The sequence below is a fragment of the Euwallacea similis genome, chromosome 22, assembly GCF_039881205.1.
Source record: "Euwallacea similis isolate ESF13 chromosome 22, ESF131.1, whole genome shotgun sequence".
In the NCBI taxonomy this organism is placed as follows: Eukaryota; Metazoa; Arthropoda; class Insecta; order Coleoptera; family Curculionidae; genus Euwallacea; species Euwallacea similis.
The window spans coordinates 205,570-232,101 of NC_089630.1; the positions used below are offsets into that span (position 1 = coordinate 205,570).

General features: G+C 40.9%; 1 protein-coding gene across 2 annotated transcripts in view; it reads left to right on the forward strand.

Moving 5' to 3' along the window:
* dac (dachshund) overlaps nt 1–26,532 on the forward strand; it is an 85,146-nt gene that overhangs the window by 19,803 nt on the left and 38,811 nt on the right. The window contains exons 2-4 of one of the 2 annotated variants that reach the window (XM_066401097.1): nt 7,245–7,378; nt 17,158–17,365; nt 19,631–19,690. In XM_066401097.1, the coding sequence (XP_066257194.1) occupies nt 7,245–7,378; nt 17,158–17,365; nt 19,631–19,690 (402 nt within the window). The remainder of the gene's footprint in view (nt 1–7,244; nt 7,379–17,157; nt 17,366–19,630; nt 19,691–26,532) is intronic. The other variant, XM_066401098.1, reaches the window with a different exon arrangement.

A 26,532-nucleotide genomic window follows, 5' to 3' on the forward strand; every position in this document is an offset into this window, starting at 1 on the left:
AAAAAACCTAGTTGATGATGGTTATCGGAAATCGAAACGTCAGAATTCAATTATGACATCGCCACGTTGCGGAAGGGGAAAACCTACAATGATGAAGTGGTATTAATTTTGAATTGTCACGCCAAGTAAACTGAGGAAAAATTAAGAGTATTTTTCCAAATTTTTTTTCCAGATTATCAATCAATATCTCTCATGCAGTCCCAACTGTATCTCTAATAGTTTTTCAGATATTTAATGTTTTGTTTTTACCAACATTGCAAGCGAGTTCTCAGCTCTTTCGACTAACACACGAGTGTGTTAACCCTCCTCTTCACTTCCACCAAGAATAATACAATGTTAAATATAAGTAACACGTAATAACTCTTGTAAATATTAACATAGGATATAATCGTTTACGTAATACGTTCCTATGTGTAAACAAGCCGCTACTTTTTCTTTTTACCGATTTGTCTTTTATTAAAACATCTTCCGATCGAGTTTATTTACACAAAATTGAATAAAAACAGAAATATTAAATCCCGCCGCTAACAAACGTCCCGAGTAAATTTTTAATGATCTTTTAATGGACTGTATGTCTGTGATTAAAGTAAATATTCCTAGTTATGAAAATATTAATCTAAAATAAACTTCGAAGCGAACATATGACACTAAAACATTTATTTTAAGCCGGAGTTTAGTTGTTTCTAACAATTTGACGAGTGATCCGCTGCAGAAGTTCTTTAAACTTTGTTTACACCCACAGGAAATATGAAATATTAAGAAGAATTTTATTAACTCTTAGCAGACGTGTTTCCACACAGTTTACACGATGTTTGAAACCACGAATCTGGCAACTGCACTCGTCAAGGGTGGCGCTAGCGATTATCTAAATGGGCACTTGAAAGAATAAGGGCTTATCTGACTGTCAAGCTTAAGGGTGCCATATGACGAATACAGAAAGCAGATGTGGAAACAAATTACCTTTGATGGCTTGAGTACCTCAGTTTATGACTTTTCCGTTATCTAAAAATCCGTCTGTTTTTTCTTAATAATACGATTAAGCTCCTTATGGTAAGCATATAGGGTGCTTTATAACAAAAAGGAGGTAGTCCAACAAAAAAAAATGGAGGTTTAAGTAACACCGAACGTAAAATCCAGAGGTGCTGGGTCTGGGCTGCGCGGAGGCCATCTCATGGGATCACAACGTCCGATCCATTTGCTAGGACAATTTTCATTTTTTGGGCTTAGCACTAAACTAGCTGCCTCACTAGTGAATAAATGTTTGCCAGGCGAAGGATCAGCTCTAATTATAGAAAAATGAGGAAACTACCTATCGTTAGTGTGTTTAAAATAAAGTAAGGCTCTAATAATCAGTTAAACGGTTGTCCAGCTCATAGCGGTAGACAGGCGACTACGTGGCTGAATGAAAATTGTCCGGGAAGAGGAGCGGTCACCATGGTCCCGTAAGTCGACCTCTGTAGAGTCCAAACAACATGTTAAACAATTATGCGATATTGATATCGAACAGTACGGTTCGTGGAAAATCGGCTCCGTGCTCATGTGACTTTTTTGTTGCAAACCTGATGTCAATCATCTCATAAAGTGTACAAGCTGTCCCAGAAAACTCTCGTATAATTGAGGGGTGTGTGTATTCAAGCACAATAAGTACAAATGCGAAAAAGAGAGGGCACAATCCAATAAGCAAACTTTAATTACGAAAGATTTACACAAAGAGCTTTGCCGAGGATCTTTTGCCAGGTTAATCGGGTGGATTCAGCCGGAAATAAATAATTGTTCCGATTTGTTTGTGTTAAAAGCGACTCATCAATCCGCGATTTTGAGCAATCCCTTTAGGGCAAATAGACACTCAATAAATCCAAACTTCATCGCACTTTCCCATTCCGGAACGTGTTCGTTTTATGCGGCAAACTTAGTTCATTAGTGGAAATATAAGCAGTAAATAATTTCGCTCTTCTCGGACTAATGGCCTGAAATAAGATATCGTGACACGCAATGATACCGCTCTCGTATAAGAAGTTATTTTAGCGTAATTGCGGGTTCATGAAGAGGCACTGTTGCCATTTTTTGGCAAAGGATAAATAAAATTAAATAATCATGGGGGTTAAAACAAAGGGCTAACGACTATAGGGGCGGCGGAGGAGCGTTATTAAAATGCAAATCCTTTGGGGGGAAATTACACGACATTATTTCACCTGAAGATGACATTAATGAAATTTTCCCAAGATACTCGAGATATATGATATCGAGGCGTCCGTTAGAAGACCTGTGTCCTAGCACTAAATGCACCAAAAAATTAAAAGAATTTTTAGGCAATATAAGAATTCAACACCCTATGTATGTATATCTCTTAAACACGCGTACCGCGATTGAAGCTGAGACCCCGTATACATCGATAATAGAGAGATTTATGAGAAAACCCACCAGCAACTAATAATAGACCTAATCTTTTGTGGATAAAAAGCACAAAGTCACAAAGGGACAATGATCCAAAATCCAAACACGTGACCCTCCTCGCGATTTTAATTTACCACTCTTTTTTTGGGGTGAAACTCTAGCTTTTTATAACGGCCTAGACCAGTGTCGCCCCTCGCGGGTCTCCCCCTTGCGGCATGAGCCTAAAAACTCCACTCGCCACCGCTGATGCTTCGACGCTTAGTGAATTATGTGGTTTTCTCCATGATCCATTTAACACGCCGGTTTTTTTATAGGTTTTTATAGGATCGAGTTTCACTAAATACGACGAGATCTGCTTTGATTTCGCCCCTCGGTCGGGGGTGAGTGAGAGATCTGGCCCAAGCAGATGGATATGCGCCAAAAATATCGGTCGAGATAAGATAAGCCTCGGCACATTAACTTTCGTTTCGGTGATTCTGAAATATCGTTCCGGGATATTATATTTTGTGCCAGAAAGAAAGTTGATAGAGATTCGGGTTGTCAGATCCAGTTATGTTAGCTAATACAGTCCACAGGGCTGGGAAGAAATTACACGGTAAGTGTTTTTATTTGAACTCAGAGAAGGAGAAGGAAGTTCGATTTCGGTCATTTATTTTTGTTGTCATGAGACATGACTAATAATCTGGCGGTGTGGACGGCGATGAGATGTATTGCTGCAACATTCCTGAAGCGTCCAGAGCGCCATCTCTGATACGCGCGAGGATCGGAAACTCAGTTTTTTTCTCAAGAGACGTCGCCACGTCCCAAAGGAATTTTTCTACTTAAAATCATATTTCCCCGCACAATCTGTTTATTTTCCATTACTGAGGCATCAAACTTCATTATTTGATAACCATACACACACATACACACACACATACGCCCCCGTTAAATAAATTTAATTGCATCGAGGATTTCCCTTTTTCCGCCATTTGAACCTGGCGTGTAAACATAAATTAACGGGGAAACCTCCGAGAAAAACAACAATAAAACTAAAGAAAACCTTTTTGTGCGTTGCGCTACAAGTGTCGGAAAACGGAAATGTATGTAGGGTGTTATTTTACACAAAATATGCTTTAGCCAGGAATGAAAGACTAATATTTTTTTACGGCGATGGAACGAGTTCCCACCGAGCTGGGGGGGTTGCCCCCACCCCCAAACCCCACCCCCTGTCTATACGTCACGTGCCTTTCTGCTTGCATAGGGAGTGTGGTCCCTAATAAAAAACAAATAATCAACCCCTGAATGTACATAAAAGCATAACTGTTTCTCTTTAGGATGTTGCAGGAAGTTTCTAGCAAACTCTACGGCCGTCTAAAGAGGTATTTTTCCTTCGTGCCGAGGCTGGCGCCAACGGGAAGTGCGCACAGCAATCAAAAAGACAATCAACACCTAAATATTTACTTTCGGGCAATTATGCCGAGGAAGACAACATTAAATTCTCCCAGCTCTGGTAGGAACGCAAAACCAGATACGAGTACCGGTGGCACCAGAAGTTGTTTGAATATTGCCTAAATTAAACAGGGAGTTCGTTTAGAGCTGATACACTTTTTTTTGTCTGCGATATGCGTTCTAAATTATTATTGTTTACTCAAGTGCTTCTGGTTTATGTAGCGGGACATTTTACGGGTTTCCAGCTGAGAGAAATATACGAGGAATCCAGAAATGCAATCACAGGCCACGTATTTTACGAAGGAAAATAAAGTGCCTCACCATTGTATGATACAGGGTTTTCTACGTTGGTCCTCGAGACCGAAAGCTTGGACCCGCTTTAGCCGGTTCAAAATTTTTTATAGGCCGCTACTGGCAATTTATAGTTCTTAGCCCCGTGTCACTGATTTACGTCTGATCTAACTGCCAATTTTTCCTGCCAACCAGACGACTGCACGTCAAAAACCTCATCCTCAGCGATTTTCCTTCAGTTCAAATGAATTGAAAATATTATAATCTGCGTGCTACATCATCCCTCGGAAATGCCCTCGCCCCTCTTTATTTAGGTCGAGCGATGCTCTTACGAAGGGCTGTTTTTGAGGGCGGCCCTATGTAGGCCAACAGGTCAGCTATGTGTTGTTGAAAATAATCGATGCTGTTAAAGTTGATTTGTTCCTATCCCGGCTGAGCGTATTCCCAGTCCAAAAACACCGTAAACTGCGACGGCCATTAAAGCCAAGAATTAGAACGAAATGCGTTCTGAGCGAAACCGATCGAAATTGGCATATTATCCCATTTAAATTAATCTAGAACGAGCGTAGCGTGGAGAATTACCTGAACTACCTTTACAATCGCTTTAATCGCTAATAGAAAAATCCAAAATTAGTTCGTTTGTATGTGTGGGGAATGAGATTGGTTTCATCAGAAGGGTCGTCGACTCTTTCCCAAACAGCCCTTTTCTTGAGCATCACGTCTTGAGGTCTCAATACATTTATACGTCAAATAAGGGCTCAATTTCAGGGCAAATACGGGAAAAGGGGACATTCTGCGACTGGTGTTTGCTGACATCTTGATCCATTAGACGGCGTCCGGCACAAATATCAGATATCAACCCCCATCGCCGGTGGTCGGTCGACAAATCGAACGACTTTTGATTTATTACTTTCATTTCTCGACTCATAAGTCTTATTCACATAAACAAGTCAATTTGCTTTGCGATTTCTATAACGAAGGATTGAAGGGCAGCCATCAAAAGTGGTTTTCGAGAGTTTCTCCCCGTTGGCGTTTTGACAAATTGCAGAGTTACCAATATCGGATTTGACTAATCAAATAGCGTAATAAATTATCAGGGCTCGAGCCCCCCCGGGTCATCGATTAAGCCCCGTTCGTCGATTCGTAAAATGAGGAATCCTTCAATTAACACCGACACGGGGACAGACAGACAGACAATCGAGCCCTGGAACCCCGGGGCTATTAAAAATAAATAAGCCAATTGTGGCGGGATAATTTTTCATGGCACGCAGATTAATTCGGATCGGTTTGCCAATTTGGATCCGATATTTCCCGAATTAAGGCCCTTTTCGGTTCGAGTTTGATTGATATTTGGTTTAATGCGCTTTCGGCCCGGTCCGGTCAATTATTCCCGTGTTTCGTCTCACTCAATGTACGATTTTTTTTGATTAATTACCTCAAGTTTAGGTAAATAAAACAACTCGACCAAACGAATCCACAGCAAATAAAAAATAAACTCCGGGTCTTAACCTGATTTAGGGCCTATATATTTCTTGGCGATAGTTCTTTCCGGAACTATATAAAACTCAATTACCCGAGGGACTTCCTTTATTGCGTATATATCGCACCCTGGCCGTTTATTAAATGTTCCGCTCTGATAAGGCAATCCGACTTATTTTTGGGGGTGTAATTTTTATGACTGTCCCGGCGACGTTTTATCCGAATATACTGGACATCGGACGACTGCCTTCAAACGGAAACGATGATTGTTTTGATACGAGGGACGTCTTTTTGGTGAAACATTTTTTGAGAGAAACAAATCCTTTTTGTCGCCAAGAGCGCAAACGAATGCAGTTTGTTCAGGGGCAATGCGGGTATGAAACACCCTGTATATGCTAACCCACATTCGACAATGGCGCTCTCCTCGGAAACGAACGCGCATCTCTACCTCCATTTTCATTATTCATTTTCTAATTTTTCCATCGGCATATTACGGAAAGTTTCTCGCGGTCGGAAACATTAAATCTGAATTTTTAATTACGCCATTCGGCGCGGCCAAAACAAAAATTCCATTTTTACTTTTAATTAGGGGCCCCGGCCCTGACACCCCTGAGCCCTTAGCTGTGAGCCGTTTTCAAGAAAGAAATTACGGCGAATTTGTGTAATTACGGGGTCTTATAACTGGCGTTGTAATACTTCTGGACGCAGGTGCTTTTCGGCTGCGTCTTTAATTACATATTCATCAGAAGGGTTAAAAACCTGCTCCAATTTCCCGATGGTTATTTGTGCATTACTTAGATAGCACGACAAAAATTCTGATTCGATTAAGGTACAAAGCGGGTTATTAAAGCGCCCCGTGTGCGGAGCGGGGAAAAGTAATATATCCCCGAGGATGATAGAAGGCGGAATCATCCAGGTAAGTACTAATCCCAGAGGAAGAAATAAAACGCGAACAAAAAAGATTCATAATCCGAGATTAAGCAAAGAAAAAGGGCCAATTTGGGAGAACTAAATGCTCGCTTCTTTGTAGTCGAAATTGCAATTGTCCCGGCGAGGCGTTCGGCACATTATGGCAGTTTAAAAAATCTGTCTCGCATAAAGGTATAGGGGAGGTTTTAAATTTGAATGCTTTCGTAGCGCATTTCGGTTAATCTTTTTTTTTGAGAACTTTGCCATAACGCGATATGGCGAGCTCACGCTCGAGTTGCCAGACCAGACGGCCTAATAACAGGCTAGAATGTGATTGACTGCCCTACACCAATCGCATTCGGACGAAATAACGAGGGGTCATTTAAGTACTAAACCAGAAAAAAAGCTAAAAGGAGATTGCGTTTTAGATTCGAGGGAATTTGTGTGCTTCAAGAGCGAAGCCATGAGCGCAATGTAGGCTGCTCCCAACAGAAAAGTCCCGACTGAATTCGCTGCCCTTGCTACAATGAATCGTGTCGTTGAAGCTGGCAACAGCATTCAAACGACAGCAAGGCTTGAGAAAAAATGGGAATATTTTGATTATTGATGCTCCCGACGACAACTTTCCCCCCCACCACCTATAGATTTAATTTTGTGGTTGACGGTTAGCTGGACCCTTCCCAGCCGACCATCAACTGATTTCCCGCTCCTAACCACAGTAATTCTCTACCATTTTGCAGCTCCAGGCCCGGCCGACCGCCAAAACGGGCCCCTGTGGGACTAAGTCTGGCAGCGTCGCATATGCAACAGCACCAACTCAAGAAGCAAAGAATGGACAACGGAGATTATCCCTATGAAAACGGGCATATGGGTGGTAAGTTCGTTGATGGAAGCGTCTTAAGTATCGAAGAATCAAAGTTTGGGTAGCTTCGCTAGGAAGATAATTTCCACAGAAACGGGCAGATCATTAGTCAGTTCTTTAGCTGCCATGGAAGTTATCGCATACAGATGCAGCTGCTACAGGCTTCGATTTATTGGCCCTTAAGAGCTAATTTCTTTGGTTAGAATTTTGATGACTTCGACTCCAACGTATAATATCTAATTAGTTGAAAAATGGATGTCTGACTTTGGTAACATTCAAGTTGACATGAGCGAGTTTCCTCAAACGTCTCGATGCTTGACGGAAATATGAGATGGTTGTTCCACCCATTGCTACACGTCTCTTGGACCTGTTGAGCAAAACATTCCAGCGGAATGACGTCAAAATGACATATATTTGTTGACGTTCTCTTGGGATGCGCAGTGTAGATTGAGTCATTTTGACGTCATCCCCTAGGAACGTCTACCCTCCTGACCTCACGCTTCCAAAGTTGACCCGATTTTGAGACGTCACCGCGCTTAATCTAGCTGGAATTGAAATTTTTGCGGCTCACTTTGATCTTAAGAAAATTTAAAAAAACTATTGAGCCACTGGGAAATGCGGCCAACCGCACCAAAAAAAGTTGACTTTGTGTTTAGTTATAGTGAAAGTGATCCTTCAAACGGCATTCAATTACCTCTGTTGAAATGACTGTCTTTTATCACGATTGAAGCACAAAAAAGCGAGTTTCGGCGTTGTTTCCAGCAACAATACATCTCTAATTACATTACCGATGAAATAATAATTTCAAGCTTGAACTAGTTTCAGGAATTTCAACAATGGATTTAATTATTTTATGCATTTATACGTGGTGGCCGCATATTGTATCTCGAAAACAATAAGAGATTATGTGTTGTGCTTCATTGCTTGAACATTATCGAAGTTTTGAATAATCTCCAGATATCTTTTTTCGTTTACTACTCGTTCAAACCCTTAGTAAAACCCATGAATATACCACGCTAGACGTGGAGGTTATCAAACCGTGAAAAAGGCAGCCATTAAGGGTACATGCATTGTTGCCGATATTACGATGGAAGGAAGGAATAATTTGCATTTTAACTAATGCTTTTTTCCAGGTCCGTATTTCAGTTACTTATTTCTAGACACACGAAGTTTGACGATGAATGATGATGCCCATTTCACATAATTACATTGAGTTTTATCCTGCAGCAAATTCTCATACACACGCCGGGAGAGAAATATTTGTGCATGTTAAATTCTAATATACCAAAAGCACCTCAGCCGGCCAAGCGTTGCTGCTTCTAATTAATGGTTTTTCAGTACTCATTAATTATTATAACAACAATAATTTTGCGCCATATTGTATGATAAAATGTTGCAGATGCACTATGCCGGTGTTCGTATTTTACATTACAAAACAGTGTTTACAGTCGCGATGGTTTACATAGACACGAACTATCATAATCCCTTTGCTGAAAATCAAGATTCGAGATAAGAATTCGCGTGAGAGCACCTAGTTTAGCACCATAATCGCAGCTATTTAGACAACAATTATTATAGAGGCTTAGAAACATCTTCATTGTTTAAGTAGGATTAACTTTGAGAGAGGTAGCTTTTTTCCGTGTTTCAAGCAATGAAACAGCATGTCTGACCTCTAAAGTGCGTGCCACAATTAACGACTGGACGGAAACCGCAAAACCAGCCGTCCAACCGCGAAGCTCGCCCATTTGCATTCTCGACATTGTAATAATTAAGTGGCTCCTGCCTTTGTTGTCCAAGCATTTTTTCGGCATTTAATCGAACAAGTAACAAAGTCACATATTAAATTATTGTTCACAGAAACACGCGCTAATTAGGGACGAAGGTGCTTTATACTTCTGTAGGACGACGCACGATCGGAATACCGCAAATCGTGTGTCTGGATTTATTAACATATTCCAAAAATGTCGCCGCTGCATCGGACATTCCGAGCCGGGCCTTAATTATCGCGATTGTGTTCCAAAAGGTTTAATAACTCACATACTTGTACCACTTCAAATGAAGGAATTTGTTAATTTTGTTCGGGATCGATTCGGCTTTGTTAGCAAAATTCGGACCAGAAGGTTGGAAAAACATATTGATTGGCAGTTTTCGGACTAAAATAGATTTGGGCAACAATTCCTGCGCCTCCAAAGGCGGTTGCTGAGACGCCTCGACGACCACCTCGATGGTCTCCTGCGAGACATTTCGCTTCCTCCCTCGTATAGCTCCACATAAGGCATTAGGTCTTATTAAGTACTAGTCTAAGAATAGAAAAAATAAGCATAGTGACACGAATCGCATGTTCCGCGAAGCTTGCATGGTTTCCACGAATCGAATGGAAAAATGAAAAAGAAATGGGGCGATACGATCCGAAATTTAAACTTAAGTTCATTACACAGGCCATTTTAAGCGCTGTTTTGCACATGAGTTTAAACGAAAAAAAAAATGCGAGACGTGGCATACCGTTTCCTTATTACGTTTGAACGCAAATGCGGCATATGGCGAATGCGAGTGCAGATTTCCGCCGTAACAATTCGATCCGTTCGATTGAGCAAAATATCGAGCAATAAAAACGAAAAAATTCGAAATCCAAGAAGGTCGAGGGGGCTTTGTGTAACCAGAAACGCAATGGCCGATGGTGCGTGAAAAATCTTCCTCTCCAAGAACCAGATATATTTTTTTTTTTTATATTATTTTAGCGACGCTTCAACGGGCGGAATCCTTTTAGGGCTTCGCTCTTTATTTGCCGATTTGATGGTTATTGTGGGCGACTGACGGTGGGACCGGTAAATAGTACATTTACAGGCTCCGCCACAAAAATACAGTCTCGAAACACGTTGGGGGTTAAAACTGTGAGCAGTGGCGTTGCTAAAAAAAATCTTCAGCCTGAACTATTTAGGGGTGTTCATGTCGCAAAATATGCGAAAAAGTTCATCTTTCAATTAGAACTCATTCTCTGCCATAAAGCTTAATGTATGCTCTTTGTTCTGATGTTTATGGGTTCTTAAAAGGCGTGAGCAGTCATGGACTTATACCATAACCGGCATCACCAGGAATAATGGCGTCAGTAGCGGCTGAATTCGTGTACTTTAATTCAAACAATTATACTCATCATGGTCTGGTTTCGTTATAGGTACGTATACAGGGTTATTCACGGTGAGTGTTCTATTAAAAATTTACAGGGCTCTAATATAGCTAGAGATCTGTCGCAATGGTACTAATATTTTAATTGAACAGATCAAACTCCATTACATCGGTATCCAAAATTTCAGATCACTAGCTATATTAGAATCCCGTAAACTTTTAATAGGGCACTCACCGTGAATGACCCTGTATATGTGAGCATAATCGATGGCCCAAAAAAATCTGCGGTCTCTAGATAGATTGATTCTCTTAAATATTCCTTGGCGTTGGAAATTTTATCCAGCATCGCTTGATGGATTGAAAGACCCTAGACAAGGCAACTTTTTTCCCATTAAACATATTTCGCAACTCTCATCGTTTCGGAGATTGCAATTGGGGGTACACCTAAATAAGACAGCCTCTATAGCAGTGATGTGAATCTTAGAGACGACTCGTTATTATGCCTTTAAAATATGCTAGAAGTTTCGGTTCGCTGTATTCACATCAACCATTGAACGACGAGCAGTTTGCGATTCGAAACCAAGGAATATGTTGTCGCTTATTATGCATCTAAAATTAAACTCATTTTTTTGCAATGACCTTTGGAGTCATTAAATGAGCAGGCGGTTCGCGGCGTTTTTGTTGAAACAAATGAACGCTGCCACGTTGCCATTTCGCCAATCGTTTGAAAACAAAAAACTGCAAAGCTCATGAAATAAATAAAAGCAAAATCTGGCGTTTACCTACTAAAGGGCCACCCACTAAATCGCTGAATGATTGTGCTTCTCCGAGACAAAATGAGCAATGCTGTGTTATCACTTAATCTGCATGTGAAACTGATATCAATAAGAACAAAAAAAATCTGGTAACGCCCACTTCCATTCACTATATGACAGATGACGTGCTGTCATATAGTGAGTCATGACAGTTTCACTCCACATATAAGAAACACGTAATTTGTCGTTGTACAAACACACATAAATTTTTTGCGATTTTCCAGTAACCTGAATCGATTTAAACTGATGCAATTTTTGCGCTATTTCATCCATTCAGTTAAATGAAAATGCATTTAATAACGGTTGGTCATTAAAAAAACGCGCAGTAGGCGGTGAACCGTAAACGTAAGACGTTGATTAAGTCATTTGCGATTTACCATCAAACATCTAAGCAGCAAATGAATTGATCCCAGACATGCCGCTGATATTTCACCGTCTACTTGAGGTTTCTTTTAATGATCATCTTTTATTTGTTGCATGAAAGGAAGCATCTTTGAATGGTTGACTACGCCTCTGTCCGAAAACCAAATATCTCGAAACTTTAATGGTAAAATAATACTTCGAGGCACTTAAACGACCGCTTTAATTTGTCACCTAAAATGCCTTTCTTATCTCGAAAAAAAGAAGAATCGGAATCGAATGAAATCCGAACGTCGGCTGTCACCTGTCAAAGACCGAAAGATAACTTGATCGGATTAAAGGACAGTCTTAAGAGGCCATTTGGGCAGCCCGAGTATTTATCATTATGAGGAATTATTATTTATCGTGAATGATAGTTATAAGTTGCATTATTTTAACGATCAATTTAATATCTCCGAGATTTTACAACTTCAAACAAATTTATCGCTCGACCATAAACGTTGAATCCGCGGAAAATATGGGGAGTATTATAATTAGTTTTTTAGGTTTATATGCGCTCGGTCTTTTTATTTGGATGCTTGCTTTTATAAGCCAAATCGCTGTTTCTGGAATAAAACAATAAATTTTAGGAATGTCTGTAGATGAAACGGCCACCGGTAAAGCCAATCGTAAATTTCCTGCACATACCTGCCTTTTTAGTCTACACTCAAGGAAAATTCAAAACGGTCAATTAGCATAAAAATCAGATCGATATCTGTCGAATCAATTGTATCGGCGTGCAGCAAAAGTGATCCGAAACGCCGCTGGACGCAGGGACTCCCGACAGGGCAGACTTGCGACCTCTTGGCCCGTTCCCATTCTCATTAGGAGAAATAATTAGACGCTTTTAATTGTTTCCGACCGGCGAAATATTGTGCCGATTTTGGTGTTTACGAGCGATCGCTGCGATTAGTTCTGTTTGGTCTCGTAAAGTTTCCAGATGGAAAAACTGCTCATAATTATAAAAACCATTCGGAGTCAGCGTATACACAGAATAAAATCGGCGATTCGCGTGACCAAAGCGGTGATTTCAACGTGGAAGTTAATAAGTTAATTTACATCGCGATCCGGATCCGATATTTTGGCATTTGCATTTCTAGTGTACACACACGTCGTCTTGCAACTAGATCTAGCGATAAACTGATTAGGGCTGAGTGATTTTGTCCAGAAACAAACATGGTCAAATTACTAATAGTCTTAGATTCAAGATTGCCATCACCACCAGCGTGGATTTGATTCGCCCGTGAGACCGTGAACATCGAGCAACGCTCTTCGTGAGTTCGTTCTTCAGTAGTTTTCGACCGACAAGGTAAAACACACACAAACATCGCCGAACCCCCGATAAGATGCTCGATAATTCATTTAAGGCGGCATAAAAGCTTTGACAGTCGTAATGCGGCGCTATTAGGGAGGAATGTAGATGGAAACAGACATCAAGAGGGTTGAAGCTTTAGGCATCAGTCAGTTTCAGTTAATTATTCGGAAGTGATTCGGCTGCTCATTCTGGAGCGTCGGAGCTCTCCACCACTGGATAATGGTTTCGTCCCCCCCGAATCCATCGAAATAAGTTCCTTTGGCGACCGGTAACGGACTGTCACCGACACAATCGTGGAAAAACCGTTTCCATTAGCAATGGAAACACCTGAACGCGTGAAAGGGAATTAATTAATTCCTTTACAATTGCCTTTGAAAACCGTTTTGATTCAATATACACACAGAGTTCATCGATCAAAGCTCTTGATGGACATTAATTAAAACAGCGGTGCGTTATGCCTTGGAAAAATCCCGTTAAGGAGCGCTCGTCTAACTGCGCAGATAAGGAAAAATCTCAAAACAAATAATACTGCTTGAAATTAGTCAGACAATTTAACAATGCGGCTATAAATTATAAAAATTATCAGGCTGCTTGTCTTCGCAAGAAATAAATTAGGTTTCACCTCTTTTTTCCTTAATGCACGTACTGGAGTAATTAACAGATAAGATCTGTGGCGTCGCTTCATAAAACAATTCGAGATCATTAGCCAAAACTATCACTTAATCGCAATTTGTTCCTGTCTTGTTCGCGTTTATGATTTAATGCTTCGTGTCGAGTAGAAAGTTAAAAATATCAAGAAAATTCAGCAAACGCGACAGGGGATCGCGCCCTTCCCGGCCCACTCGCGCCTTGACCCAGCCTCACCATAAACACCTCTTCATTCAGCCCAAATGAGGGATATTTCCCAACCGCGCATTTGGAACCTGCCCATTACTCGAAACTCATTTTTAACCTCTTAAGATGAGCCCGAACCCATCAATTTGAAACGTTAAAATATTGTGATTGATCCATCCGATGAGACACACAAACCGGAGCGGCGTTAAACGTTAACCTTATAAACAATAATTCGACCAATTCGTTATAATAATAGTTCGGAATTATAGAAAATTGCTATAATCTGAAGAGCCTGGGACGCAAAACAAATCGTAAATGGGGCCCAGTTTGGAATAATTACCAAGAGCAGAGAGAATGCGCCCGGAGCGCTATCAAAAGGTGCATGTCATTGAAGCGAAGGTATGTTTACACGAATCTTATTCAGGCATATTTCGATTGAAGCATTTCCAAAAGTGGGATATCGTGTTCCACTTGAAGGGCCTGGATGCATTATGTAAACGTCATCCATATTCATATTGGAACAGCCATACACTCAGCTTTATTAAATGCATTGATCGGCAGTACAATCAATCACGGCAGTCAAGTATATATGAATCTTGAATTTGCAGAGTTCTGGGTCGACAAAACTGAGCAATCAGGCTGTAGGACTAATCAGGCAATGGGCGGTTTGCTGCACTTTTCTGAGAAATCATTTTTTTCCGCCTCAGACAACCAGACAGACAGAACGAAGAATAATAAGAGCCGTGTTGGAGCTTTTCAGCCTCATCAGTGACACCCCGTAATTAAAATACTGCATGGGAATTTTTGCGTTGCAGCGCATTTGTTCACGGTTTTTGCTGTTTCGAGATGAGAGTTTATTGGAGTATTTGGAGCAAATTTTTCAAATAATAAATGCCAAAATAGTGTTTTTTGCCTAATAAGTCGGGCTGCGCCCTCCTTGCCCTGTGAGACTGGCGCGCTTCACGTCCCTTTTTTCCTGGCACTATCTGCCTCCCATGAGACGGTGTGAAGATCCAACCGTGATTAGTGCTAATAGAAATTTTTTTTTCTCCTTAAATTTGTTACCACTTAAAAATGCTACGCGCTACTGCACCCATAGTGCGAACTCGAAAGCGATATACGATGTTGGCGAAAATCTCTTTTTTTTTCTATTTAAATTTGCGATGAAGCACTACGCACAAGGGCCATGTCAGGAGGAAGATTCGAACGTAATGTGTAACGAAATTTATTTATGACTGACCCAAAAGTGGTTTCAAAAGTGGAATTTCGAACGAAGCGGTCTGAAGCAATTGGCAAATCACCTATACTGTCAATGCAAAATTATCGTCAGGTGCGTTCCAAAATCTATATCAGTCCTCGAGTTTTTATAGATGATTTCGGTCTGCGTCCGGTACCTCAAACTGATATGTTCTTTCCTCGTTTTCTTCATGGGGCCAAACAAAGACGAACCATACCAGTTTGGAGTACCAAACGCATGCCGCTTGCCAACCGAAATAACCTCATACAAGTCAATTAGTCCTAGCGTTCTAATGGACTGATATGGATCTTATATTGAACCCAATTTGAGATCCTGGAGTGGTGGGAATGTAGTTTAAGGCACCTCTATACTACAGATGAAAGTAAGTAATAGGTTGATAATGGTCGATACTACGGTATCAGAAAAATTACCTGAGGAATCTCCGATGAACAGGTTTTTTTATTTGCCGTCGAGCGAGTCAACAGCAAACTAAAAGTTCGCTTGTGACACCTAATAAAGCAACGAGAGATGTCATTATCTGTCTCAAATATAGTATCTTATGATGCAGCGACATTGACATTTTGACTTGTTTCGTCGTGACATATTGTAACTTGTCATCGGACTGTCAGCTGTCACATTGCCGCTCCCCCTTTTAAACGCCCGAATTCACCTTTAGTGTGGTATATGCCACTGAGTATCATGCCATTTTTGCGAAGTGCTTGATAAACAATGGCATATAGAGATTATTCCTTCCTCTTTTGGTTCATTAAAGATAACCTTAAGTAGGTTTTGAAACGGTTTTGCCAATATCTGCTCGTTTTATTGTTTCGGTCATAAAACACGCGATATAAATATAATTAAATTATTCCCCGAGATTTTATTGGTTTATATTAGATTCGTAATATCAAGTTAACGATGTGTCATCGCCTCAGAGTCGACGAGGCCAAAACAGACTCGTTATTAGCATTGGCCGATGATTAGGGTTTTATTGCCCGAATGCTCTATACGTTCGTTTGATCTCTACTTTAATGGCTTCGTTTATATTTCTGTTAATGAAATAACATCCAGATAGTAAAAGCCGAGTTTAATAGAGTTCTGTGTCATTTAGGAGTTGAGGCCTGCCGTGTTTTCGGGCAATTACAAACTCCATACAAAAATGGGTAAATAAATTGTATTTACTTGCTATCGGAGCTTCAAATCGTGGAACATGAGCCAATGGAGCTCGACCGGAAGCGGTCACTGGTTACGTGTTATTTTTGATAACTTTGGAAAATTGTGAGTTATTACCCGATTTTGCATTCGGTTTCGTTTAGGATTAAATGTGAAGCGTATACGAGGGAGATTGGTTAAGTTAATATGGTAACAACGGTGTTGTATACTAACGAGAAGTTTGCGGTTACCGTTAATCTTTCGCCATGGGTCGGAAGTGAAGCTTCCCAGAGGTGAAACTAGCGCAGGTCGAAAATGTTGTAGAGCGCATGTGTGCGGTGCTTAACGTAAGATTTGAAAAATGGTGTTTTTCATTCGATATTTGGGTATTAACGCGTGCGTAGTTACTCTGATTCGAGTATTTGGAGTTTCAACGGTCAGCTGTTATGGCTTCATCATTCATCACTACGTTTGCTGGTTTTTGTAGGTGTTGTGAGGCTGCAATGAGCCTAAAAATTGTGGAAACCTCTATTATCTCGCCAGTAAGTGAATGAAATTGCCAAATCGAGTACGGGAAAAATTTGAACACGCGCGCAATTAGAAATATAGGCATAACAGCATGTTACTGAAATAATAGTTTAAGTAAGAAATGGTTTTAATTTGAAATTTCGAGAAAAAACTAATTAGATACAAAATCGATATCGACATAATAAATTATATTCTGTTCGAAGGTGTGTCGGCTCCATTAAAATAACAATATACATGAAAGTTCCGTTTGCTGTAAGAGAAACCAATCGCAGAAATAATGGAATTTCGTTTTTTGTGCCTCATTTGTTGATGGTCAATCAAATTTCAGTTATTACGTAGCGTGAAATTATTAAAAATAGTTTCGCAATGAACGAATTTTTTCCTGTTTCAGCGGACATGGCGCGACTGGAAAAGTCCCCCCTGCTGGCCAACGGCTACAATCATCCCCCCCATCTGAGCCATATGCAGTTTATGCAACTACCACATCCAGCGGCGGCGCATTCGGCCCTCCTATCACCTGCTATGCCCCATAACCTGAGTCGACACGACGGTTCCATCATCAAGAACCAGGGAATGCCCACCATGGAGGCGATCGCCAGGTAATGACTCATTCGCATCTTTTAGTAGAAACAATGTTGATGATTAAGTTCGAAGAGATGCCTCTAATTAAAACCGAAATCGCGTCGGTGGAGCACCGCTAACGTCGTAATCGTATTGTTAGAATAGCACCGAGTGGTTCGAAGAAGAAAACAGACAAAGCGAGTCTACCTGGAGAATTAATGACGGCGCTTCGTCGTGACGTGTACACGCATTCGTTCCAACAGATTTGCATTTTAATTACCAGGCCAGTGCTGAAATGATAATGACGACTACGACCGATTCCGAGTGTAAACAAGAACTAGTGCCAACGAGCCCCTTTTCTCTTACTTCTTCGTGCGCCCTTCGGTTTGCAGCCCCAAGGGCTCTTTACGCCGGAACAGGCCAGTTGTTGATGGATGGAATGTCGAAACAAGTATATGTGGGAAATGTAAAAACAGCTGATGCAAAAACTGTTGGAATATCCAGTCCAAAACAACGAATAAAGCGCATTCCTATTCACAGATATATGACGCAATGTTATCAATGCCTTAAAGAACGACCGGCCTAAATATGATTATTGCTTAGGTTAGTGTTTTTTTTTTCTTCTCTGGCTTAGCGATAAGAGTAGTTAAGAAATCTAGAGTTAGTCTATCGCCTGTCGGGTATATATAACGATCGTTAATAATAAGAAATAAAGGTTTAATTAATTACGCCTACAATTTGATTTTTACTGTCACACCATTAGACGGTCTGGTTAAAAAGGATTATTCAACAAAAACGAATCTTGTACATTCTGTACGTGAAATATCAGAAATCAAACGGGCAGAGGGAGTAGCGAATGCGAAAGCCCTGTGGTTCCCCTTTCACTAGCCCAAACATGTTTCTAGTGCGACACGGTCACTGCTGACTACTCATTGCTTGATATTCGCATTTCTGTTTAAATTTGCGTTAAAAATTCGAGAAAGAAAAGCAGTTTTTTTTTAACATCCTGCATCCTGTTAAAGAAGCGGAAATGATCAAATATTGTATTGCAGTTGCAGTGGTCCGTAGTCGATTATATTATGTTACAAGTCGATCCCCTCATCATCCTAACATCAAAACGAAAAGTGAGGGTCGAGTCCGAACGCTTTGAGAAGATCACAGCACTGTCATAATATTCTCATTTGACTAACTGGCGTGGGTGTGGTAAAAGCATGACGTAATGGTGTTCCCTTAAAGTTTTCGCACTCTGTATATATCACCCGGAGCCTGGATCCGGGGGATACCCGATTCGTTCGCTGCATATTACCACGGTTGCCAGATTGCGTAGAGAGATGGTTCATAATCGATGCACCATTTTTTAAAGCTTTTAAGTTGATACTTAAGCATTTATTACATTAATTTTTCTACTCCTATACCGATAAATTAACAATGTTCAGCTGAGACACGTTGATAGATTAGCATATAACCGTGGCAACCACGCTACGATGCATGTGTTATGTGTTGCGTACTCGTGCATTATTGCACCTGTATGTTTTACACATGTTTTATGCTTAGAGTTCTTCTAAAATGTAAAAAAAACCTGTTTTATTATAGATTAAAAAACATGTTTTGAGCGATCCTGGTCAGTTGGTGTAGAAGTCGATTCTCGAAATTGCGCTCAAGCAAGTCGGTCTTTGAATGACGTCAAAATGACGCAGGTTCCAGAATGTTTTACATTTAATAGTACGAAATTTATGCAATTGTTGACGTCATCCGAATGCGCAGTTATCCAGCCGAATTTAGGGCCAGTCCCGAATGTTCTCTTCAAGTGCAAACATGTCGTTCAACGTGACATCATCATCATGTTCATTATGCACTATGAGAAATTAAAGACGCGGTCACACTAAACCCGGGTCATTAGTCCTGGTGGCGGCAAACTAATGACGCTAAGCTTCGGTTGCGAAGTTATAAATGGCGGCGTTTATCCGAAAACGGCGGCGCATCGTCCACCTAATCCAGCTCCCGCCCCCTTTACGTGTCACACTCAACGAGCTCCCGGATTTAAGTTCAAAGATCTGCCTCCCAGAGTCGAAAGTAGTTTCGAGTTTATGCAATATTTAATGCGACAAACATTCCGGGATTAGGAGGAAAATTAGTTTCGCGTGCGGAAGACGGATTCCGGGGCTCCAAAGGAGAGGTTTAAGTAAATAATGATGGAACGGAGGAGAAGGGCTTGTTTGCAAATTTTATGTCTCACGGGGCAGTGAGCTGCTTCCCGCCAAAGGCAAAGGAAAGAAATGAAGGATTTTTTAAATTTGTTTCAGATCTGGTATCTGGGAGAACTGCAGGGCAGCCTACGAGGACATCGTCAAACATCTGGAAAGGTAAGTCTTTTTCGGTAGGGTTCACGTGGCTTATCCGGCCCTTCGGGGGCTTGTTTCTTCGGGCAGATGATGGAAACAAAAACCGACGCAGATTTATTTACAATTAAACTTAAAGTAAATAAACGGTCGAGGCGTAAACGAAATCCGGAACTGTCCGAGCGATTAACGGGAAACGGAATTAACAAAACGCCGGGCCGGGACTCAAATTCGAATTAAGGCCCCCGAAAATTAATGAATTTCAGTCGAGACACGGACCCGGCCAATTAGCTAGACAAGGCGAATATTTCTTTGCCTCCTGCTCGTTGCAGATGCTGATGGAGCTGCTGGCACTGCTCCTGCCGGATGGATATTAATAGTTCCGGATTCGGTGATAACTGTGACGTATTAATAAATTACCTTTCGATTATAAAATTCAATTACACCTCCAGAAGATAATTCCTCCTTAATCCCGGTGAAGCAATAAACCACGGCAGAAGAGGTTAAAGCGGCCCAATTCCACGTCATCACCACGAGATATATAATCCAATCCGGCTGCCACAATAGGGACAATGCGAAATCATATAATTCTCGTGACAGATTTATGTAATGCCCTTGTAAGATTTTCTATTAACGCAACACCCCCCCAAGTGTGGCCCTGTAAATAAAACCAACCACTATAACTGCGGGCTTTATGAAGTTGGAGCACGCAGTTTGGTTGTCCAGGGAGGTTAAATTAATAACTAATATCGTTTTCGTATAGAGTTACGTATTATTTGAAGTTAACTAGAAGATTATTCTGTCGTTGAACATCCCGAGGAGGCATTTTGTCATATTATTTTGTCATATTAAGAAAAGCATTACGCCTTGCTGTCAAATAGAGGCTTGTACGGCCCTGTAGGACGAACGTGGACCCGAACCCATCCGAGTCCGATATAATGTCGAGTGCGTGGAATGAGATGAGCTGTTTTCAGACACTCGACGCTCTGTCGTACTTGGTTGGGTTCGGGTCTATGAAAAGAGGGCCGCACAGGCCCGTATTAAGACCATTTTTGAAAATTTTATAATTCAACTTTGTGAGCAATTGAGATTTACATGCAAAATATGTCTTTCACATGTTTCATATTTGTAATCAATTCTAATGTTATTTGATTTTATGAGAGGATAATTCTATAATCAAAATCGATGGAAAATCCAATAAATTGGTTCACCTCGTGTACATACACTTCACTGCTGGCAACACATTAAGTTGTTTCTGGAAATATTGGCAGAGAAAAATATGGAAAACCAATTTTGAAAGTGACAAAATGTGCCTTGACAAATTGGTTTCGAGTCGTTGATTGGCTACGCGTGAAAATTAACAAGTCGTAAAGGAAAAAAACTAAAAGTGTCGACGCTCGTAGATTAATTAGAGACAAATGAGACGAAAACAGAGCCGAACGGTCCATGAAATGAGTCTCTTTCATCATCAGGGCCTGACAGGCAACACGATGCTCTCTTGTTAAGGCTAATAAGCATAATACGGTTTTTTTCTTGCTACGCCCGATACCTTTGAAGATAGAAAGATAATAATTATCGACGAATCTCAAAATAAAGAAACGTAATATATCTGTCACGATGATTTATTTCCTCAATTACGTGGGATATATACGCGTTATTAATTGATTTTTAATTTTGACAAAAGCTGAGCCATGTTTCTTGTCCGGCGATGCTTATTATACCTCTACGGCTGCGCCTCGAATTATCATAACTTTATAGACGGGAAGATTTAAAATACGCCGAGAGAGAAAGAGAAAAAATGGTGTCTGATTACCTTGAAATAATTTATTTAATATGTAACCGATTTATCATGCGTCTGTGGCATTAAAATACCCGTGTATTTTAATTAAAACCTCGCTTGTTGGACTTGTACTTGCGGTTCATCTTTAATTAAACAAATAAACCAATTCGAGCTCTCTGTTGACCTGCCCACGCCCTCACTATGAACGCGAAAAAATTCAGCAGCACGAGAAAAAGACAATTGAGGAGGAGGAAAGGGGCTTTTTCTGCGAACATAAACCCCAATTTGGGGGTATTTCCGTTGTCAAAAACTAATCGCGCACCTTTAAAATAAAAAGCCGGAGCGTGAAATCAGATTTCGCATCACGTTTCCATTATTAACTTTCGCGGATGTTATTTTTTATTCAAATCGCGGACCCTACTGGCCTCCCCACACCCGCTCCAGAGCAAATTTGCGTCAGTGCGGTACCAGAATGCAACACTTAAAAAAACTATTTAACACAAAGATCACGTCTTATTAGCCATCGGATTTTTTGGCAACGTGGGAACGGGTTAATTCGGGTTAATTCACGTTAGGAATTTGTCTCGTTTGTTTTACGAGATTTCTTCTTCCACTTCCCAAACGGAGCGCCGCTGTCCTTGATCATTTGTCATCCGGCGTGTCATTTCTGGGTTTTTAATGTCGCCGGGACTTCTTAAATTCGGGCCGCGACAACTCTTGATGACTTGTAAAGCAGTCCTCGGAGAGGCGGACGAAATTTGTCTTTTTTCTCATTTTATTATTTAAATGCGGATTTAAAAGGCAATTTCGGAGACAAAGGGGGCGAAGCGCCGCGTGCTACTTTCCACCCCTTAATTTGGATATATTGGGTTGTTGAGATGGCATCGATTACGCTGATATGACTAGTATGAAGATATGACGCATAGATGAAAAAAGAATTGCTGACATTTCTAATTTTTAGCGTTTGTTCCCTTCATTTAGATGATAACTGACCCCAAGAAAGCCTATTGTGATATATTTGAAAACGGTTCAAATATGTGTTATATGTATACGCATTTATAATAGTTCAAAATTCTTACTGGAAAATTAATGAAAACATGCGATAAAATGGTGTCCGATTGTACAATCTCAACATGGCTGCATTTCCCATGGCAGCCTTGTCCAGTAACTTATGTATCAGCTATTGACATAGGTCATGCATCATGTCTGTCAACAGCCGTGAAACTTGAAATATGGCAATATCAAAACTGATCAAACTTAAACATAATTTTGCCTGCGTTTTATGAACTTTTTTATTAAATGCTCGTCTCTATAAAATCCGGCGAATATTTAAGTAGTTTCTCAGAAATGACCACGACTCACATGAAGTTGCGAGTATCGAATTTTTTTAAGGAAGAGAGAGATAGAAAATGAAAGTTGCTGCTGATACGACATACCTGTTTTCCATAATATGTCACTCATTCCAGGAATATCCAAATATGCCCGTAATATTGACAAATTCGAGTGCGGATTCATATATCAGAGCTGGGCCCGAATCTGGGGGTTTAAACTTGATCCTGGCTTAGTGACGATCATGATTTGTAATGGCGGATGAGTCGCGACATTCTGTTACGTGCCGTCGCATTTTTACCATTGCTAATCGAGGGGGCTCGATGAACTCGTCCCGGAAGGGTTGTCGGAGCTCCGAATTATATCCAAGCGATTTCCTGATTTATTTCCTTTTGATGAGAATTAATTGCGGCCTCATAAAGTGCTCTCGTTACACACTCAGTCGATAAATCCTCTGCCCAGACGCACGGTACATGCGTGAATTATTTCTGGGATTTCTTCTTCTTCAGTCGCGTGATGAGTGCAGGATCACGCTACTTCTTCGGTTCAAAAAGTGATTCATATCGCGGTCTTTTTATTTCAGATGACGGACATATTAAAGGGCCGTGGCGCAGCAGTAGCCACCGATGTTACGATCCATTTTATTTATATCGGGACGTTCCGCTTAAAAGTCTGACGCACGCGAATTGTCAATAACAATAATTAACTAATTGGCGCATTTGCATGTTACCATAAATCTGCCGGAGAAGCCGGTTATGGAGGTTTCGTTCTTGTTTCTGTCTAATATACATGTTCAAATGGGACTGCACAAAAAACGAGTAGGCGAAACAAACTTTTATCGTTTACTGGTCTAAAAATCAATGTCGGTTAAGTGCACGAAAAAATTACGATTGCACTAGGCTTACCGTTGCCGCCTTTTCAGTTTCACGCCTTGTCAAATGAGATGGCTGGTGTGTGTCCAGCAGTCAAGCTTCGTCAAAGTCAGGGCCGATCAAACCGGTCGCCATTTTGACGTATATATTTACAACTTTTCTAGCCGTTGAATGTACACGAACATACAAAAAACTAGTAGTTCGGGTGTTGTGTAAAGCGAAAAATTCGCTTATCCTCCACTGGTCCGAAAATCGATCGAAGAAGAGCGAAAGATATCGAGTTTCGTATACGCGGATTAACGAAGCATGCCAAAGCCGTTCCGACTCCCAAAGAAATTCGTCTAATTTGACTGAAAACCGAATCAAACCCTTGTCCCAAGGACCGGGTAATCCGAAACCAGTCGTGGAAAAACGGCTGATTAGTCCAACAGGGGGTTCGATTTTAAAAACGTCGAGGACGATATTAAATGTGTCTTCATTGACTTTTATATCATTTCAGTTTTCTCGTTCCCATCACGGTCGCGAAATCCGACCAGTCATCGCCCTCTCATCAGCAAATCTGGGAGAACAATCCAAGAATGCAATATGAAGATTAATTAACCGAGGACGGCGGCTCTTATCGCCCGCAAAACGCAAAACAGAAACGGTATACGGAGTCCTATTCAAACAAAACAGGAGTCATTCTATGTTTAAAAAGGGAGCTGTGGGGGATGATACCGAGCTTCTCCCTCACGTGATGCAACAACATCAAGAAGTTATTTATACAAAAATGCATGATTAAGTCTTCTTTTGAAGCAACCCTGGATGCCGATTTCGACGGCTTTATTATTTCAACCGAACTCGCTCTGGCTGACAGTGGATACGGTGACATCCAGGGTTCAGGCCTGTCATTCCAGAATGATTAATCGCCTCATTTTAATAATAACGCGGATGTAATACTGCTACTGTGTATCACCTTTATTAAGGGAAGATGTCTTTTTACCCTCCGCTCCCCCAGAAGGCCCGTCCGTCTACACCACCCGCCCTCCGCGAGACGTAACACCGCTTTGTTTTGACTAATTATCCAGAGTGTTTTGTTCCTTTATTAAATGCCAAATTATCAGTAGTTTAAAAGAACCAACCAAACGATAAAAAAACTCTCCTAGTGACTCTGATTCAGAAAATGTAGTAAACTTGCAGATTTCGAAATCTTTATTTGAAAATTTATGAAAATTTGCAAGAAAATGCTGGTTGCGCTAGTCACAGCGTGACCGCACTCTCAGTTTTGGTCTTGCGCGGTGATGCGGTAATCTCTCTTGGCAGGTAGTTTCTGCCTGTCAAAACAATGGCATTTAATATAAATACACTAACTCTTGTTTAGTATAGTCGTGAAACTCGAAATGTGGCATCGGGGTACTGGACGCCATTTTATCTATGTTTTTTAACGGATTAGAATTTTAGCTCAATCCGAAGTTGAATTGTTTTCAACGAAATCGAAAAGTTCGTCACGAAAGGTGCATCACTGGTGGCTCGTAGCTAATTCGCGCGATTTAATAAATTCCAAAGACGATCTTCTGCTTCTCATTAAAACCTTAATCTGACACGTACGAAGGACAATATCAGGACTCGCAGATCTAAACTGCCGGGCCATTAAAATGACAGATCAACAGTAGTAATCTCCATAATAATTTCTCCGTTCGATCTGTGTGTTGGACAAAAAAACCCGATAATGCGACACCGAAAAGACTCAAAAAGGTATAAATTTCACCATCGCCTGCGAATGATGGACGACATTTCAAGTCGGAATTTACATATTCCAACAAAAATCCGACCCTTGAAAAGCAGAAGTCAGCACGTTTTTAAGTGGATTTAGTTTGCTTTTCAAATCGAATCGGCGGGGTTCGATTCCGAGGGTGAAAGGAGTTTTATTTGTCAGATTTATAACCTTCGGCCTTTTTGCTGCCGAGGAACTTTGAGAGGGGAGAGACATGATTCGCTAATTACTGTACCTCTGCAAGTCCGGAAATGAGCTTCTTATGTATCCCGGAGGAGATTTCACTGTTGCTTTCCCGACTTCAGCCCGGGTATTTGTTAACAAGGCACAACATTTCGCAAAATACAATTATAATATTAGATTAGAGGAGAGAGGCTAAGACGTTCCGGGGTCCTTGCATTATTCCCGTTCTAGTGGAGAAAGCTCGCCTTTAAGTGGATTAATTAGCCGGAGGCTGAATTAAAGTCTCGGTGCCATTTAAACTTTGTTTGAAAACGGAGATTATTATTTGCGGAGAGACGGCGCCCTCACCGGTCAGTCCATCCATTCGTAATGTTAAGTCAACATGGGGCGTTGAGTCCATTTCCTTGCGGAAAACCACCTTTTTGCGGCCGTCGTGTTTACCCAACATATCCCGCATTACCGTGGAAACATCATTATTCCATATTTGCCCAAGGATGGGCGCCGCTCCAATATTCATGCCGGCATAATTTATGCATATCCTTGCGTCAGCCCCGTTCGAATGTACGGTGGAGAATGGAATTAGCGCCCCAACGTAATGACCGAACAAGGTACGAGGACATAAAGCCCAACCTTGTATTGTGTGACTCCGAAAACTATTAAAGGACTAATCAGAATAGAGTTAAAGCGCTCCGAAGACGATAAGAATCTATTTGAAACGGCTCTAAGAGGTCCTAACGCAATCTCGGAGATCCAATTATTTCGCTCCTTGCAGTTTGACTCTAAATTAAACGCCATTTCTAAGCTAATTCCGTTTATGTGGATGCTTCTCGAATTGGATCTTCCAGACCCTTTTAACTTCTCATTCAAATTTTCTAAGACTTCGGTTACAGGAGGTTTCCTTGAATCGAATAAATCAGCACGATTGTTCTCTTTTGGGCGGTCTGTCATA